At 39.9% G+C, this 18,540-nt stretch overlaps 1 protein-coding gene across 2 annotated transcripts in view; it reads right to left on the minus strand.

Annotated features, from left to right (window-relative positions):
* The window catches only part of pdzrn3b (PDZ domain containing RING finger 3b), a 119,129-nt gene extending 102,317 nt beyond the window's left edge, over positions 1-16,812 (minus strand). Inside the window, exons 1-3 of one of the 2 annotated variants that reach the window (XM_042499617.1) lie at positions 15,986-16,812; positions 8,361-8,447; positions 5,722-5,829 (exon numbers count right to left, since the gene is read on the minus strand). In XM_042499617.1, coding sequence (XP_042355551.1) covers positions 5,722-5,829; positions 8,361-8,447; positions 15,986-16,699 — 909 coding nt within the window. In that variant the 5' untranslated portion in view covers positions 16,700-16,812. The remainder of the gene's footprint in view (positions 1-5,721; positions 5,830-8,360; positions 8,448-15,985) is intronic. The other variant, XM_042499624.1, reaches the window with a different exon arrangement.
* Positions 16,813-18,540: the final 1,728 nt, after the last annotated feature.

Consider the following 18,540-nt stretch of genomic DNA (forward strand, 5'->3'; position numbering starts at 1 on the left):
CATTGTACAACATGGCATGAAAGACATAGAGACCATTACTGAACTAACCCTTACTGAATTAGCTATAATCAAACTAAGCTTTTTGTCATCTCAGCCTTTCAGAGACCAGAATAAAACCTGAAATGTCTACAGGAAAAAGTGATGCCACTAATTTGCAGTAAAATGCAGCATTTTGCTTCCAATTTCTCCCCAAATTGTTCAAATATCTCATTTGCTCTGCACGGTGGCCCCAACACCACACAGACATAAAGGCTCATTGACATGCATGCTTGGGACCCACCTCCAACACAGCTCACTTCACAGTGCTGTCAGTCACTGCTAAGTGCTATCTGGCTCGTTTTTAAGCTGTCTGGCCTGGTGACTTGACACTAAAGTAACTGTGGGGAGGTTTGAGGTGTTTAGTGGCTCACTGTGGGTAACCTCACAACTCGCATAGCTCTTGACAAGTAAGAAAGTGCAGATGTGCTGCCTTAAGGAATGCTACAGTTCCATACTTTAAATATAGATCTAAATTACAATTGGCAGTTTGAGATACAATCCATGACTTTGCAGCACTAATGGCATAAATTCCTTTTTTAAAATCTACAATGGAGTTAACTTAAGGCCAAAAGGTCATTGATTCTTTGATAATTAGTATAAACTAGCAATATAGTCATCAGAACAGATTGTGTCAAACACAATAAAGCTGATCCGAGTGTAGCAAGTTACAAAGTCTGAGGATGAAGGTTTAATTTTGCCAATAATACACTGCTGTATTTAGAGCAGACTTTTTTGCACTTCAGACACGCTTGATAGTGACCCCGTGGCATTTTCCCACCACATTCCTCCTGCTCTTCCTTGAGCTAATCATGCAAAAATACATCATGCATCTCAAACAGGTTAAATGAACAGAGGTAACTGCCAGCTAATCTAAATGCATCATGTGTTACAAAACTGTGGGCATAAACACACATGCCAGTTTTGGTCCATGTATTACGACACTGTGTCATGTCGGACAGTTGTGCTGTTAAATTTTTGCCTTCCAATATCCACTTTTCTTGTCAAATGCAGGGCTTCCCACACATTCATTTATTTGTGGCTGCCTGCCATGATTAAAACATCTGCCGCCGCAAACAGATTATACATATATTGGAGTACAATTATATATCGTTGGATTATTTATTATACCCCACTCTCGGAGCACAGAGCGTACTCTGGGCTTTTGATGGTTCTAAAAGTGTGCATTCCTTTACAGCAGCTGCTCCTCCCATCCATTGATCTGATCTGATTAGATCAGCTCTGAATGGATTGACAGATCAATTATCCACCCTGCAAGACATGGAGTGCGGCTTAGGAGCAATAAAAAATCATGGACAGCTGCATTTACGGACCCACAAAAACCTCTGAATTTAGAGTAGGGACACAGAATGATACAAAGGGAAACACGCATTAAAAATATATATATATTGTATATTTTTGTGTGTGTGTGTGTGTGTGTGTGTGTGTGTGTGTTGTGTATATATATATATATATATATATATATATATACACAAACATACACACACAAACACGGCCTTAGCAAAAAAAAACATTCCTGCCCCCTTCCATCCAAAAATGCATGCAACCTTGTCCTCTGCATTAGAACTGGCTGCTCCCAATGTCAGTTTATTTTAAAGTAGTTGTTGCCGTTCGCCCTCTGAGACCTAAGAATGTTTTCTGAGGATTTACAAGGCGACATTTACAACAGCAGCCCAGGCGTCTCCATTCTCTTCCTATTTTTCACACTCAGAAGCCCACACAGAAAACATCCCCGTCACACTGAGAGCTCAGGCACGGTCATTCTGGGATTGTGACATTGGCTTAGTCGCATTGCACAAGCAAAGAGGCTTGGAGAAAGTGGAAGGTCAGTTTTTTTGTAAGAAGAAATGCAGCCACAAACTTCCAACATTGCTCAATGTGAAGTGACATCGATGAAAAAATGAGAGAGAAAATGAGATTACTCTTACAAGGATAAACATGTTAAAATAACATGCAAGCACACAGTGAGTCAGTTATCTGAAAACATGAGAAAAAGCCAGGGCTGCAGAGCAGAGCCCTTCATACTGCACCAATCCCCTCGTAACACTGAATCAGAACTTATTTATGAAATCTCGGCAAAAACACGGGCAGATCCAGACCAGAGTGCTGAGATTTTTCAGCATGCGGAGGGGCTAGTGAAAGCAAACACAGCTCGGGGTTTTTATGAGTAAAATGTCCGGCTGAACAAGGAGGCATTCATGTGCTGATTCATACCAGCCTGTAGCTCAGTTAGAGGACGGCCATCTGCTATCACACTCCCCCGCTAAGAGCCTGTTATAGAAGGACGAACCGCAGATCATCATGTACATGTTACATCCATATAGACTTACTGGAACTAACACCTCTACTACAGGAAAAGAAAACAGCTCCTCGGCTGTGGTTTTCTGCCTCCTCAGGTGAATGTGCTTTTCACTGCGCCATGTAATGTGATTGTTCTTCTACAGAGCGGCTGATCCCCGCAGCACGGTTATGCTATGCCTCGTGAATGGCTGTCAAAATTATTGCCTCTGTAGGCTTGTAAGCCAGATTTCATGTGGTAGAGGAAAACATTTTCTTTTCGGCTGTAATGGAAAATGAGGGCGGTGATGCTAAAAATGAAACATTAGCAGTTTCTGAATTTTAAAGCCTCACTAATCAATATTTTCAGATTCAAAGTGGATCATATGACTGACGTCGCTTGTAGTAACGAACCCCCTGAGAGTTATCAGCCAACTCTGCACCTTCCCTCAGCTCTATGGAGCGTTTTGGGCCTCTTTCAGACCAGTACTCTGCTCTATTCAACTTTGTTTCCAGCTGCAGGCAGTCATGTGACGAGGGGTCAGCGGTTAAGTTTAGGCAACAAAACTAAATATATATATGATGGAATCTTTTACACCATGATTGCATATACATATATAATATACATATATATATATATATATATATATGCAATCCTGGTGTGCCAAATGGTGTTCCTGGGGTCTTTATAGTGACACGTAGGGCATATTTTGATCTGGGAGAGAGACCAGGCTGCTCAGTCAACAGACAATACCAGTAAACATAGTTGCACATCCAGAAAGCTTAGCTATCAAAAAAGAACAAGAAGTAATGATAAACATCGTGTAGCCAGAAACCCAAGAGTTCCAAAGATCAGTCAATGCAGCTGTTTTAAGATAAGGAAAACTATATGGCTGACAAGAAGGTGGTTGACAGAATTAAAAGACACTGTAAAAGTAAATTTTGAAAAAAAACAACTGAAAGCTGAAACTTTGGAGTTTCAATTGACAAAATTACAATTATTCAAAATTATTGCCTCTGTAGTTGATTCGTGCTAAACTTTTTACGCACGTCAAGCTCTCTGACTTTTACTATCACAACTAGTGCTAAAAATATTACTCCATCAATTGCTCAGTTGATCAATCAAAAATTCACACAACAGTTTCAGTAAACAGTTAATCATTTAAGTCAGCTATCAAGCAAAGATCCCAAACATTTGCTTTTCCATCTTCTTGGGACTTCTTTTGGACTGTAAGTCTGACAAAATCTCATTTGAAAAGCAAGAATATTTGGGTTCTGGGAAGTTTGGCGAGGACTGGAAGATTAAAAGATGAAAACAATTAAACCCTGTTTGATTTTTACTGATTTCAGCCATTCTTAAAGCACCAAAGCTTTCTTTGGTGCATCTAGTGTACTTTGAAAATATCTTCCCAGCAGATATCATGACCCATACTAAACTATTACTACAGATATGTGTGAATGCTATAGTATTGGCCTGAAAAAAAACATACTTTCTGAGAGGTGAGACGAGGAACCACATTTGAAGGCTGCAGCTTTTTTATCACGCCGTGTCCCACACAGGATGCTAAATAGGTCGGAGTTACGAGCTGTTGGTTTCAACCCACAAGTTCAAAACATGAACATGAAACTGCCTCTAGGCTCTTGGGATTAAATTCCTTTGATGTAAACCAAAGTTCACAGACCCGATCACCCGGGGTTAAGGATGCAACCCACACAATAGCAAACATGTCGTCATGACTTTGCATTTCTCATTGTGGTCTGAAAAACCATGACATGGAACTTTTTGCTTCAACAATGAGGGAGTCTTCGAAATATGAGCCCCCTTCGCTATCAGGTTCCCCAGCTGATGAAAAGCACCAATGTGGAACTCTGAACTGTCTATACATTTCTTTTTCAATGGCTGGATGATTTATTCTGTTGCTTTCTGTCGACTAATCCCACACCTCTTGAAAAGAAAAGGTCACTTAATAGGGTGCTTTGCTATTTCCTTAGGCTCTTCGCGTCCTTTCCGCTCATGTGTTTCCTCACTGGAGAGATTTTTTGTGACCTCACTCACAATAGCTCAAAAACAACACAAGTGCACCATTATCCTAAAGCAAAATCTGTACCCTTTTAAAAAAAAAAAAGCCAATAAAGACTGAATGGTTATCTCAACACGAAATCCTACACAAGATATCTTCTCAAGTAACCAGATACAGCAACATCTGGCCCATTAACACAATTCTCCGATCTTCACAAACACCCAGCAAAACACATGCACGCAAGCTCGTAAAAACAGACACTGCCGATGCAAAGATACACTCTTCAGTTCCACTCGTGCACGTTCATGTGACACATGAGCTAATCTCTCTTCGCTCATCAGCTTGTGGTCCACTTTGAGTCTCTTGTTGGTCACCAGGACATGAGCGAATGCTGGTTCAAGATGTCCCCTGTTGGGGGATCTCAAGTTGCTTTGAGACACTTGATTGTGTTTCTGGAAGAGATTATAACTGAGGAGTAACATGCCATATCTTGCTGTTGCCATACTTAAAACCACATTATTTAGAACCATACCGTGTGGCTTGTGCCAAAGGACTTGTGGCATTTTTTGTATTGTCTGCATGAGTGACAGGACAGAGTGATCAACACACTCCAGATGTGGGAGTCTTCTTTTCTTGTAAACACTTTCCACAAACATCTCTGTAAGCAATATGCCGGTCAAAATGCTCCGGGGGCAATTTTCACTGAGGTTGGACAATAAAGCCCGCGACAAACCATATTTGTCATCTTGCGGCACGCGGTAATACACACTCGTAATCCACATAAACATCTCCGTTCAATGCGGCCATTGTGTGAGATTCTGGTTGACAAGCGTTCTATAAAAGCCACCTTTGTGATGTTGAGTTTTTTCAGCGCATCCCTCAAGTTGACCTCAGGGTGAGCTGGCCTTTCCACACGAGATTCTGTTTAAAGGCGAGAGGAAGATGCTACACGGCAGCTCTGTCATGAGGGATTTGTCAACGGGGAAGCGAACACAGGGCTCTTTCTCACTCGGCAAAACCAAAGACAGACAGCCTCGCCTCAGTTTTAATCGGTCTATCTGCGGCGATGCCCTGCTTCACAAAGCCTTCATCTGAGTGTTGATTGGTAGAAGTATATGTTGAAACATTTACTGTCTGCAGGATTTACTCTCTTGAGCTGAAATAAAAGCCCACAATGTAAATACTCATTTGACGTGTCACATTTGTTGCTCTCAGCTGGAGTTTAATTTTCAAAAGTCACCAGAACATAAACATTGAGTTTGTGCTTCCTCGCTGTCGCCGTGTTTATGGGGCAGACAGCAGCTGCTACATAATCCAACTTCCAGGGCATCAACCTCCTCCATACGAAACAGTGTAGGCCACATACCTCTAATATTCTGTCATTGATCTGAAGGCCACCTTCCTTGTCCGCCGGACCTTCCTCGATGATCTTGGATACAAAGATCCCTTCATTCGAAGTGCTGTCGTTGTCGTCCTGTGGAATAAATTGCAGTTATTGTCTAGACAATAATAGAACGCCAGTGCTTTGGTTAAGGAGAACAGTGGCATACGAATGTATAAAAAATTTTTAGTTTACATCTAACAAAGGAGGTATTCGATAAACTTCTTAATAAAACTTGGTACATTTTTTTTTTTAAAAAACTGGAAATATTAGGCGTTTTTGGACCAAGGAACTTTTTCAGTTCTAGGAACTAAGGTCTAAGAACCCCACTTTATGTTGTGTCCCTGCGATTGCACTATTTTTCAGGTCCTATTTCAGAGAGTGAAGTCTACTGTGACATTAAATTTTGGTTGGAAGATGATATACTAAATGTCCAACAATCCAATTAGAATTTCATGTTGTTAGGATATTAACATTACAAAGCTTTGTAGACGTTGGGTTTTTATTTTAATACCTTATGAGTAAATGTTGTTTTCTTTGTCAAGATGACATTGACATGAGACTTGTGGAGGACATTGGATTTTGGTTACTTAACACAACTACAAACCAACAAAATATCAGCGTCACCTGTCAGTATTCTATGACAAACTGCTGTGGGCATTAGATGAACTGACTTTGAATTTTGGTCACCCAACGTAACAACCTAAATTAAATCAAATACCAAGGCATAATGATGTTGGTGTGTAGTTCTTGGGGGAGCTCCCCAATGTGCAGTTACTCTTAGGGATAGCCCAGAACTGTTTGGTCCGAAAATACCTATTGTGTGCAGTTTGCCCAAAACAAACACATTTTATGAGTCTCCCATGGGAGAGTTTCAGCTCACCAAAATAAAAAAACAAAACCTATTTCTTCATCCTAACTAAGCTGCATAGCCATTCAAATAATTTAATTTTTGTGCAAAGGTTATGAGGTATCCCCCTCTGAAACTTCTGCTTCAACCTCAGTAAAAGGGAGGTGAAATAAATTCAGTTTGTGCAACTGAAAACCATGAAATATGACAAGAGTACAGCACTGAATAGCAGCAGAATGTATTTACGGGTTGCTTAGATTATCCCAAAGATTTCTCTGTCAGCAGTTTTCATATTAGAAGCAGCAAATTCGGAGGCAGATATCTCAAAATCTGAACCCTAAAATATCCAGAAGGCAAGATACCAGTAGAGGTGAATGGAAAAAGTCAGTGAACCTTGACCTGTTAACTTCAGATGCTTCCAAGGCCTAAGGGGGCGATCCTGGCATTGCACAAGGGCCTAAACATTGACATGTGGACATGTTGGATGGACATGAGGTAGTCTACATCTAACACTGTGGCTATGACCCCAGTATCAGAGCTAAGACTGCAAACATCTCACTTAGTACTCTTTTTAAAAACCACATTAAATGTGCTCTACACTCATGCTGAGCTCTGCAACGCAACTGCAATTTAATGGCATAATTAAAGAAACCTCACAAGTCACTGCGCTAATTAATTATTTCTGGTCTGCTTCCTTTTTTAGGGGCATCATGTACAGTGTGCTTTGCTACAATTTTTTTGACAAGCTTACTACTTTGCCTTACAACTTCCCCCTATCTTCAGAGCTGTAGACATACTCGCCCTTCCCGGGACCACAAAACCTGGCAGCTGATTGCGCTTACCAAGCCATGCCAGAATAACAGCCACATGAAACACATGTGTCAAAGGCTACGGGGATATTAGCTATTTCAATTTTAATGAATAGCTTCTTACACAGACTGCTGATTTGAGGCTAGCAGGGAGAGTGAAGGCCAAGCATTATCTTTTCAGTCTTATGGTTGGGTTTGATACATGGTTCTGTCACAAGAGCGAGAAAGGTTGCAAATCTACAAGACTCCAGTAAAAAAAAAAAAAAAAAAAAAAGAAGCTTTTTATGTGTGGATCTTTATAGTTTCCCGCTATAAAAAGTTTTACTATGATAATCTATGTCACTACAGAAATGTGCATCACTGCCGGAGTGGAAAAACTCTAATAGCTGAGTACTGTCCCAATGAAACAGATACAGGGAACAATATTTCCAATAGGATCTTTACTATAGAAAGAAGCTCCTTGTATGGAAGATAGAGTTGTAGCTGGTGTTGAGATATTTTCAACCCTTCACTCAGCAGACCGTGTGGCATCATTAATGACTTTCACTTCAGAGCTCGAGGCAAAAAACATAGTGGCTGTGAAAAGGTTCAGGCCAGGATAAAAAGACCCTTTCCTCTCCTCTGTGTTTACCTCACCACCAAAATCCCCTCAATTAGAGACAAAACAACTGCGGTCAAAGCCATAATCCCAGATTTAACTCTCATAAAAGTAATTATAGTTTTTTTAATCTGTAATGCCAAATCCGCTAAACCAGACCAATATATAAACACAATAAAACTTGATAGATGCGGTCCATCTATCCACAGACTAAAGAACACATGCATGACTGTCTGAGCTGTGTCAGTCAGTACGGAGAGAGCCTGTGGTGCTTTAAGTATGCGCTACTCATTCCTTGGTTGCCATTTGACACTTGGCTGATCACCGGGGGAAATGAAACCTTCGACACGCTCAGCTTTCAACCTACCGCGCATGGCCTTCCTCCTATGATGTTAAAACCCAGAGATCCGCCCTCACGAAGAAGGACAACCGTCTCACTTTTAGTCTCGCCTTCCTACAGACAGACAGGGGAGAGAGATGTGAACACAGAGATGGCAGGAGGTTAAAACTTAATAATCCATAATTAACTCCAGGTCAGCAACAGAATGATTCAGCTAGCTACTTAAAAATAAAGGACAGAAAAAATTACCAACAAATTATGTAAAGCCCCACGAGGCAAATTTGTGATTTGTTATAGCCAATTGGGCTATATTAAAAAAAAACTGACTTGGCTATCTAACTTATTAGGAGACAGAGGTGGCTCGGACACATAAAATTCCAAATAAAACAAGGTGAAGGGCTACAAGAAAGTCCTATACTCCTTTATACATTAAAGGAGCTCTGTGAAATTCAGAGCGTGTGACTTGTCAGCACATGGTTCTCAATATGGAGGTGGCTGAGCCAACAGCTAGCAACTAATGGTGCTTATTTTATGAACAGCACTAAACAACAACAGTGCTGACAAAGTTAATGATATTAACCCTGAGGGACTGTTAGGTGCATTTTGCACACTTCTCATTCTTAATTTTTTAAATAATTTTAGCTGTGTTCATTAATATGGCATAAAGTTTGGCCTTTCTTGGAGTTTCCAGCTCACCTCCTACAATAAATCTAAAATACACTGTGGAAACAAAATTGTTACATATATACTGTAAAGTGCAAAAAAATGTGCCATTGAAACCCATTCCAACTGCAATTTTTGATACCACAGCCATCAAAGCATAAAAACATGCAATGTATTATTTTTGGGTATCATTGTGGTCTTTTGCCTTGGAAGTTGTTATTTCTACTATTTGACACCTGATGATGCCATTTTTTACCATTGGCATATGAAGAAAATACATGCTATTTCAACTAGGTGCACTGTCACAGTCATTAATGTTGTAAATCACTGACATATCCCAGGCTGTGATCAGAAAAAAAAATCTACTTTGCATGTAGTATATTGAAATTACTTAATTTCTGTGTGGGTTTTTTTTTTTAATGTTTTCACTTAAAGGGTAAAAATTCTGAAAATCTATGAATATAAGATTTTATGATTAGGACTAATGTTCGTCAAAAAAAATTTACTCAATGAAAGTAGAAAATAATACTCATGTAAAATATTTTTTAAAGCTTGAATTAGAAAAGTGTTTTGTGGACAGAGCGATACAAGTGTGTGTAATATTAAAGCAAACCTAAAGGGAACGTTACAAACTCTCCTCTAGTTAATAACTTCTCTGCATACCTGTGTATAGACAATGAATTTTAAGCCAAAAGATAGTTTTGCCTAAAGATAACATCACCCACAACACAAAAACACTAAAAGAGTGGTGAGTCTCTCTCAAAATAAACATTCAAGCTAATAAGCTAACTCAGTCAGGTAGCTAACAGTTAGCTCAGTAACTGTCAGTGTAAATGACAAGAAAACTGCTAGACAGAGTTGTTGGAAATTCATGGTTGAACTTTCAACTAGCCAACATCACATAAATATCTTAAACATTTTACCCAAAATGCTCTGAATCATGACCTCCAAGACTCGGGGCTATAATGCCGCTGCTCATCCTCTGAGTGAGTGAAGCTAACATTACCTTTAGCAGCTACAGCACTGAGCTGAGATAGATAGATAGATAGATAGATAGATAGATAGATAGATAGATAGATAGATAGTTAGATTTAGATAGATAGACTGGGATTTAAGTTCCAATATTGGAGGAATATTCAATATTTTCCTCAACTTGTTCAGCTTTAACCTTCACCATTCTCAGAGGCTTAGCCAGCCTAAAGACTAGAAGTGACCAGTCCAAAGAGCCAACAGTCCTTCCCGCTCACAAACTGTTGTCCAATGTAAATTAATACACCAGAGGACCTCTTACTCAGTGGCAACATGACATGAAAACCTCTAGGAAAGTCGCAGAGTCAGCTCTTAATCTGTTTTTTTCAAGCTGGACTTAGAGGGGAGTTATGAGGTAACATAATTTCAGCTGCCACTCTAGTATGCTGCGACATAGAGAGCCTAAATATAAAGCTTGGCATGTACAGTGTCCTGACTGCCATGTATTCTAAAAAGGCCATCATGTGCATGTCAGGCCGTTCAGGAATGTGCGCTCCTGCACCATGTCATGCCAGCATTAGCAACACATGCTTCCACATTATAGTGACTACAGCCGTTACTGTCAACAAGAAAACAGTTGGGCATGAAGTGAAAGCTAAGTTGGCAAATGAAAGCAAAAAAAGTAAAAGACCATCCATTTGAGTTAAACTGAATCTGCCACAAGCCTCAAAACAAATTGGATGGATTTTAAAGGTGTTTTTACATGTCTTCCGCGAGCGCCATTAAAATGAACTCAGAGTAATTAAGGAGCATTTTTTTCCACATCTGTGAACACTCTAGCAAAGCTCTAATCCCTAAGAAATGGAGTGAATCTCTTTAGGAGGTTGTGTATTTACTAAAACTAAAAGGTATGCCTAGGTGATAAAACAAACAAAAAAAAAAAAACAACACACAAAACGTGATCACACAGACATCACTTGGGGGGAACACGTGGAAGCTATGTCATGTAAACAAAGGTTTAGCATTAACTTTAATGGGAAAAGAAGAACGAGGCAGTTTGTTAGTGAGGAAAGAGCAAACTGGCAGTGAAATGTTGCTCACTGGTGACTTGGCACGCTCATAGCGAGCCTTCACCTCAGCAACAGTCACACTTTCCGAGTCTGTCCTGCATCAAACTGCAGCCCCTCCGTCTGCCTCTTAAGTGTATCTAATTATAGTGTAGGTACTGTAATGCATAACGATAAAAGGAAATATTGATTCACACTGTATTGACATGATTAAGCAGCCCAGTTGCAGGTTGAAAACACTCACAATATACTACATTTGTATGTTTCATATCAATGTTTCTAAAATGACCTAGTTTATGAGCTGACTTTGTCACTGGGAGATGGACGGGGTGGTGAATGGTGTGTCACTCAGACAAGATGCCTACCAAGCTGCAGACAAGTGTTCCAGACCAACAAACAACAAACCTATTCGTTTTCTAGCAAATTATTGCTATTTTTCATGTGACGTTTTAGCCTAAATGTGTGAGTGTTTTGTAGCAACCTATCACTGTGCTTAAAGTAAGGATAGTGCCACCAAAATAGGTTGTTTTTCACCAAGACATCCCATATTTCTTGCCAAGACAATGCCATGAAAAGTGGTTGTTTTTTACCAAGACATACCTGTGTTTCCTGTCAGGATAGTGCTATTAAAAGCAGTTGTTTTGAGGTTTTTTTAACAAAGGTACAATTGCACTTTCAGCCAGGATGGTTCCATTAAAAGCAAATGATTTTTTCCCAAGACATTAGTGTGTTTCCTGCCGGGACAGTGCTATGAAAAGCAGTTGCTTTTTTAACCAGGCCATTGCTGTATTTCCTGCAAGGACAATGTCATGAAAAAATGATTGTTTTTTGCATTTCCAGCCAAGATAATGCTACAAAGGCGATTGTTTTTTTGTGTTGCATTCCTGGCAGGAGTTGCATTCCCGGCAGAGATAGTATGTCAATTGTTTTTGACCAAGAAACCATTGCATTTCAAACCAAAAAATGAAAAACCAAAGAAATTGCTGTATTTCCAGCTGTGATAGTGCCATAAAAGCAGTTTTTGTAATACCAACCCATGACTGCATTATCTCCCTGAATAGTGCCATGAAAAGCTTTTTTTTTTTCTTTTAAAACACGATATTTCCAGCTGGGAAAGTGCCATGACAAATGTCTGTTTTAATGAGACATCATTGCACATTCAGTAGGGTTCGTGCCATAAGGGTTGTTTCCTGCAACTAGGGTTACTTTAAAATAAACAGCCGAAACATATGTTTTCAGTGTCTTCTGGAGAGCTTTTATTACTGTCATCTCTGTCATATTCAATTGGTGCCCTTGTGTTAGAAATAACTAATGGGCTGCATTATTCTGTTAAATTATCTCATAGATTCATGCTTTAAAATTAGACCACAATTAGTCTTATCAGATTGAGCCCGTGATTACCCAAATTAAATTCAACAGAGGCTCAGTGTGTTTGATGCCTTGTGATTTTGATAGACACTCTTTATCGCATCAAGTAGCGCAAACACTGTCATCCACAGCAGCTGAAGAGGAGCTCGGTTCAAAACGCCAAGATCTGAGACTGAAGGGAAAGTGTGACAGCAATTTCTAGCAGCTTTTCCTGAAGTGAACCAGAGGGGGATCTGAGCTTTGTGTTGTTGCTTTGTTTTATTGCTCTGGCTGGCTCACTGAAGACGTTTGAGAAGTGTTAGAGGGCTATTATTGGAAACTCAAGTCAGTTATTCCACATAGCCAGGTCAGCCTGATCTCCCTCACAGTCTCTGTCTGGATATTAAAAGAAGACATTAAAATCCTCCATCTGGCTCAGGAAGCCTGAGCCAGGGAGCGACCGAGACGCAAAAACAAACTAAAGTAGGTTACCCGTCATGATGGGCATTTATTCCCTCTTTGACAGCGATTCCAGGAAGAAATATGTCACAACAAATCTGCGTTAGACTCCTCTCACCACGGAAATTTGGATTTGTGAAACTAGTAGCGGACACACTCCATTTAGTTGTTCCAGGTTTGTGGCATTGTCAATGCTGGCTCACTGGGAAAAAAGACATAATAAATGTCATTACCTGGGCTTTTCCTGCTTTGTACGTCAAAATATTGCATGTGTGAGAGGTTTAATGGGCAATAAATGACACCAAATCTGACAACAATTGATCGCTGACATCACATAGGAAGTCTGGGAGAGTTTCAGTGGCAGTCTGCAAGTCGCCCGCCTCCCACAGCTAATCCCACTTGTGATGCTCCGTTTCATATTGCCATGTGTGTATTGAGGCTCTCCCACCAAACAATCCTGCTCTCTGCTTGACTGGACTCAGTGAATGAGCCTCTCAGGGAAAAAAAGCTTTCCAACTAACCACATCATCCGCAAAATGTAGTTTCATCTCCTCTCAAACCTCTACTTTCTCCTATGTGGATCATTTCCGGAACAATCCCAATGTCTTTAATGTATGTTCAAGGCATTTCAGAACAAGAGACTTTCCTCCCTCTGTTAACATTAAGAGCTATGCTGAGAATAATACACTAAACGTATATAATCTCAGCTGTGGGACTGAAACGCCGTTGTCAAATGAACTATGATAACCAGCTGTGCTACAGGCCCAGAAAGCTTCTGTATACCAGCATGAGCGATTTCACCATTTCCCCGCATCGGTGCATTTGATGCGCAATTTACCAGTCTACCAGAACACATTTCGCTGGGATCTGAGTCCATGGTGAACAAATGAAACCACCAAGCAGAAAAAAAACGAGACAGTGTTTGAAAGATGTCACTTAAACACGATGTGCAGCTGTGTGGGAAATTGAAACTTCAAAACAGCGACAAAAATGTAGTAAAGGGGTGCAAAATTAAAGCACAAAATCCAAGAAAGGTTCTCATTCATCCACATTTACTTTATGTAACTGTCGGCAGTGTGTGTGCTCAATCAAAAGCTCCTCCTCCTGTTCCCAGACAGATTTTATAACTAAGCCCGATTACAGTGGGACCACTCCCCTCTGCAGATCACAGCAGCAGTGCAACCACCATGTACTAATTCGATTCATTAGCTGACTTATGAACTCCTGCATCCTTTATGATGTTGATAATTGGACATTACAGGAGGCATTAGGTTCTTAAATTTGAACCATAAAACAAGCTTACACCAGGGTTCATGGACTTTTTTTTCTCAATCAGAGACCGTGTAAGCCCTTGGATTTCGATACATTATTAACCAGTGACCATTTAACAGTTCTACATCTTTAATCCATGTGGGTGGAAAGCAGTAAATATCAAATCTGCCACATCATAACAGTGTCAACTAAACAGTTGAGAGTTTATATAGGGATGGGACACACCAAAGGCTCCACCATACAATATTATCACAATACTTTAGTCACGACGCAATTTTGTGATTTCAAATGTTCTGTGATATGCTGATTAATGCAATAACATATTGCGATGTATAATGTTGATAACTGGACTGTACAGGAGGCATTAGGTTCTTAAATTTGAACCATAAAACAAGCTTACACCAGGGTTCCTTAACTTTTCTCTCAACCAGAGCTTGTGCTGGCCCACAAATTTAGATACACTGTTTATCCAGTCACCATGAAACCATTCTACATCTTTTATGTATCTACATGGGACGCAATAAACATTCAATCTGTTTCATCATCACAAAGTCAACAAAACATTGGGATTTTAATAAGGATAGGGATCATGAGGGGCCCAGCAATATCACCACAATACAATATTATCACAGTAGGATAATCACAATACAATATAATCAAGATACGATGTTATCATGCTAAAATATTATCATGATATATTGTCACAATAAAATATAATCAAGATATGATACTATCATTCTACGATATTATCACTGTTCAATATTTTAACAGTGCATTATTATCATAAAATGATATTATCAAGATACTTTAATCATGATACAGCATTATTCTGATTTCATACATTCTGTGATATATTCAGTACTGCGATAAGATGTATTTTGGTTTTATTGTGATTTATTCAATTTTTTTACTCAAATTATGTCCCCAGAGGACTTTTTTTTTTTTTTTTTTTAAAAACTGTTTTATCTAAAGAGATAAAAAATAAAGTTTCTCTCTTCAATCATTTTTATCGCAACAAAATGTAGTTAGTGGACTGAAACAGAAATTGATTTCATTATTCTGGTAGACTACCAAAAGTTTCATTTAGATTTGCAATATTAATAATTTATATAATAAACATAATCAACACTTGGTTATGTTTTCACCAATTTTTTAATTAGTTTTAAAGGACTTTAAGCCTCTCTGAGGTCGACAATAGTCACTGTCGTCTTCCACAACATTCACACAGCTTTGGTGGCAGTAACTCTGCTCCATCCATGATTCTAATTTGTTATGATTGTCTCTGGGAAAGGGCGAACATCTGATGACAGCAAGCCTCAAACAAGCGTGCTGCAAGGAGGCAATATAACTGGAACCTGGCTCTTGTTGTGTACAAAACTGCAGTAAATATTTGGCCCTCCCCCATTGACTGCCAGCTGGCCAGAGACACAGCTGACATCCATGTCTCAAAGCAGACAGTGGAGAAACAAACTTCTGAGACCCAGAGGACTCCTGAAAACTTGGTTCCAAGCAAAAAAAGTTCTATTTTGATCTGGTTTAAACTACCAAAACAACATGGGGGTGATGTAAACTGAAACTCTGAGTCCCAGAGAGCAAGAAAACGATATGTTTAAGTATGAAAAGTTGGCTCTTTAACATTTGTACAGCAGGATGTCAATAAAAGTGGGTCAACATATGTTGCTGATACACATTCAGGGCAAAATTTAGTGACTGTGTCTATCAGAATGAACTTTTGGCAATCATTCAGGCGTCTTTTTGGCTGTTTTTTTATTTTACACTACTAGAGAGCAGGTTTTCATCAGTGACAGGCAGAAAACAACTGAGTAAGAGAGGAAAAAGTTGCAAGTGCTCCCCGAAAGTAGAAACAGTGCTTACCTTGCAGGAGAAAGCCACAGTCTTGGTGAGGGAGTCGATCCTTTCGCTGTACTCGGTGAATTTCTTCTGATATTTCAGAGCTGTCATCTGCAGCTCGCTGTGCACGGCGGAAAGTTGTGCCAGGAGTGACTTCTCCCTCTTGTTGGCTTTAATAGTCTGCTTCTTGAACTCTCTATCCAGGCTGATAATTTTGCACTGCAGCGCGCTGTTGTGCGCCTTTAGGGCTCTCAGGCAGCAGTGGCTGCCTAATTTCTGCTCCTTATGAGTGAGCATCAAGCCGCAGCCGCTCTCGCATATCCCCACCGGTCTGTAGTCGCACGTCTCCCGCATGTGAGCATCCATGTCCCGCAGGTTGAGCACCTCGTTGCATCCTTTATTCCTGCACTTCGCCGGGGAGTAGTCGCACATCTCGGCGTGCTCGGCCAGATGCTGCAGCTTCACCACGGCATCGCAGCCCCGCGCGTGGTTGTCACATTTGATCTCCAGCTTCAGGATGAGGTTTTTCAGCGGCAGGACGTGGTTCAGCTCTTTGGTGGAGATCCGCTGACATTTGACGGGGCAGCTGCTCTGCTGGACGACCCAAGGCAGCACGCAGCCGGAGCAGAAGACGTGACCGCACGGAGTCGTGAGCGGGTCCTCCAGGACTTTATTGCACAAGTTGCATTTGAAATCCGGGTCCACGGTCCCCTTGAAGCGGTCCAGCTCGAATCCCATGGTCTTCGAAGTCCAAATCCAAACTTGCTGACTCCCCACCCCCGCAGATCTGAGACGGAGCAGTGGGGCGTTTTTAGCTGGTCATTGGTGGAGTGCTCGCAGACCGACTACAAGCTCTCCTCACTGTCTAAACTCTACTAATTGACCGAGACTTTTGGTGCCTTCAGGTGCGCCTTGTACTTTAAAGTTGGAAAAGTTTGTAAGCCTAAAATAGAATCCCTTGGTTAACCCTTTAACTGAGAAAAATTTTGTTGCGGAACTGCAAGATAAAAAAAGACAAAAATCTGTATCAAGTTGTTTGTTGCTGAGAGCTATGACACCTAAAAGTTAGACTGTATTGATGAAAATGTGAAGCTACAACAGAAGTCGATTCTGCAATATGGTAAAATTCTGATGTATTTTGATTGCACTACATGCGAGTGGTCTCTATCCATAAAATTGAAAAAAAAAAAAGAACTCACCCACGCGTAGTTCACGTGAATTCAAATTAGAAAAGGCAACGACTCTAGCAGTCAGTGAAGGCAGCATTTCTAAGGGCAAAAGTATGTTGAGTTCTCTACCGTAACTACTCTATTAGCTGCGCATCTGAAATTGAGACTAGCGTTCATGAAATCGTTTAATGTCAAAATTTAAACGTTTTAAAGAGAATAGAGGTAGCTGCTTTTAACCACAGAGCACACTTTGGTTCCATTTGTTAGTTTTAAATATGGGAATATTAAAACTTTTATTGACTAATGTGACACTATACTTTTAGAGGGGAATTTTTTCGAAATTCACACATTTGATTTCTATGGCATAAAAAGCTCATTTGGGTAAAACAGAAAAACATTCTGTGGAACTACAAAATGACTTCTCTCGTTTATGGTTTTGAGAGAGAGTGGTTTGTGTTAACTAATACTGACTGAACCTTCCTAGGCCATGGAAATAACATATTGCAAATATTAATTTAGGTGGTGTTCGTCTTTAACCCTTTGAAACCTGAACAACTTGGCTTGATCTCTTGCAAAAACGTAGGAAGGTTATGAGCAGTAAAAGAAGAAGTGACCCAAAAATTAGCAAGAAATTTGTAAAAACTACAAGAAACATACCTGAAAATTTCTATAAATAAATAAATAAATAAAAGAGAAATAAAGCATTTATATATATTTTTTTATTTATCTATTTATTATATTTGTTTTCCCTTGACATTTTCCCTATCTTTTTTTAGGATTTCTAAATCTATTAAATTCTTGCAATCTGTGGATTGTTTCTTATCAAGTGTTCATTGCCTTTTTTGCATGTTTTTGAAAGAAATCAGCCAATTTGCTTCAGGTTTAAAGGGTTCATTTTCCCTAGAAGGCCCTTATTTGTTCCCATACAAACTCTCGATGCAGTGTGTATAGGGATAACAATATAATTTGACAATGCAAATTAAACATGGATTCCTAGAGCTTTATTCCTAACCTGATTAGGTCTGAGTGAGAAACTGCCAAATTTCCCGACATAAATGTTAGATAAGGTAAGGTGACATGATAGGTAGATATTTACAACACGGTGGGTGAGCATTCAGGCATGCACAACACGTGAAAACAAGCAGTTTTGGAGGGACGTGCAACCACAAGCAAGACGTTCAAGTTTAAACATTGAGTGAGGAGGAGTCCAGGTAAAAGTTGGGCAAATCGACCTGGATCACAATATGTGTTATGAAAATGAATATATGAGACGCCACCATGGGACTCAATGCACTTCTCACTACATTCTTTATGTAAAGAAAGCGTGGTGTTAGACAGTTTTACCACTCTGACAACTGAGTGCATTTTTACTCCCAACAGGAGGCCTTATAGTTCTGAATGTCTTTGAAT

The sequence above is a fragment of the Plectropomus leopardus genome, chromosome 2 (assembly GCF_008729295.1).
Source record: "Plectropomus leopardus isolate mb chromosome 2, YSFRI_Pleo_2.0, whole genome shotgun sequence".
NCBI classification, from domain to species: Eukaryota; Metazoa; Chordata; class Actinopteri; order Perciformes; family Serranidae; genus Plectropomus; species Plectropomus leopardus.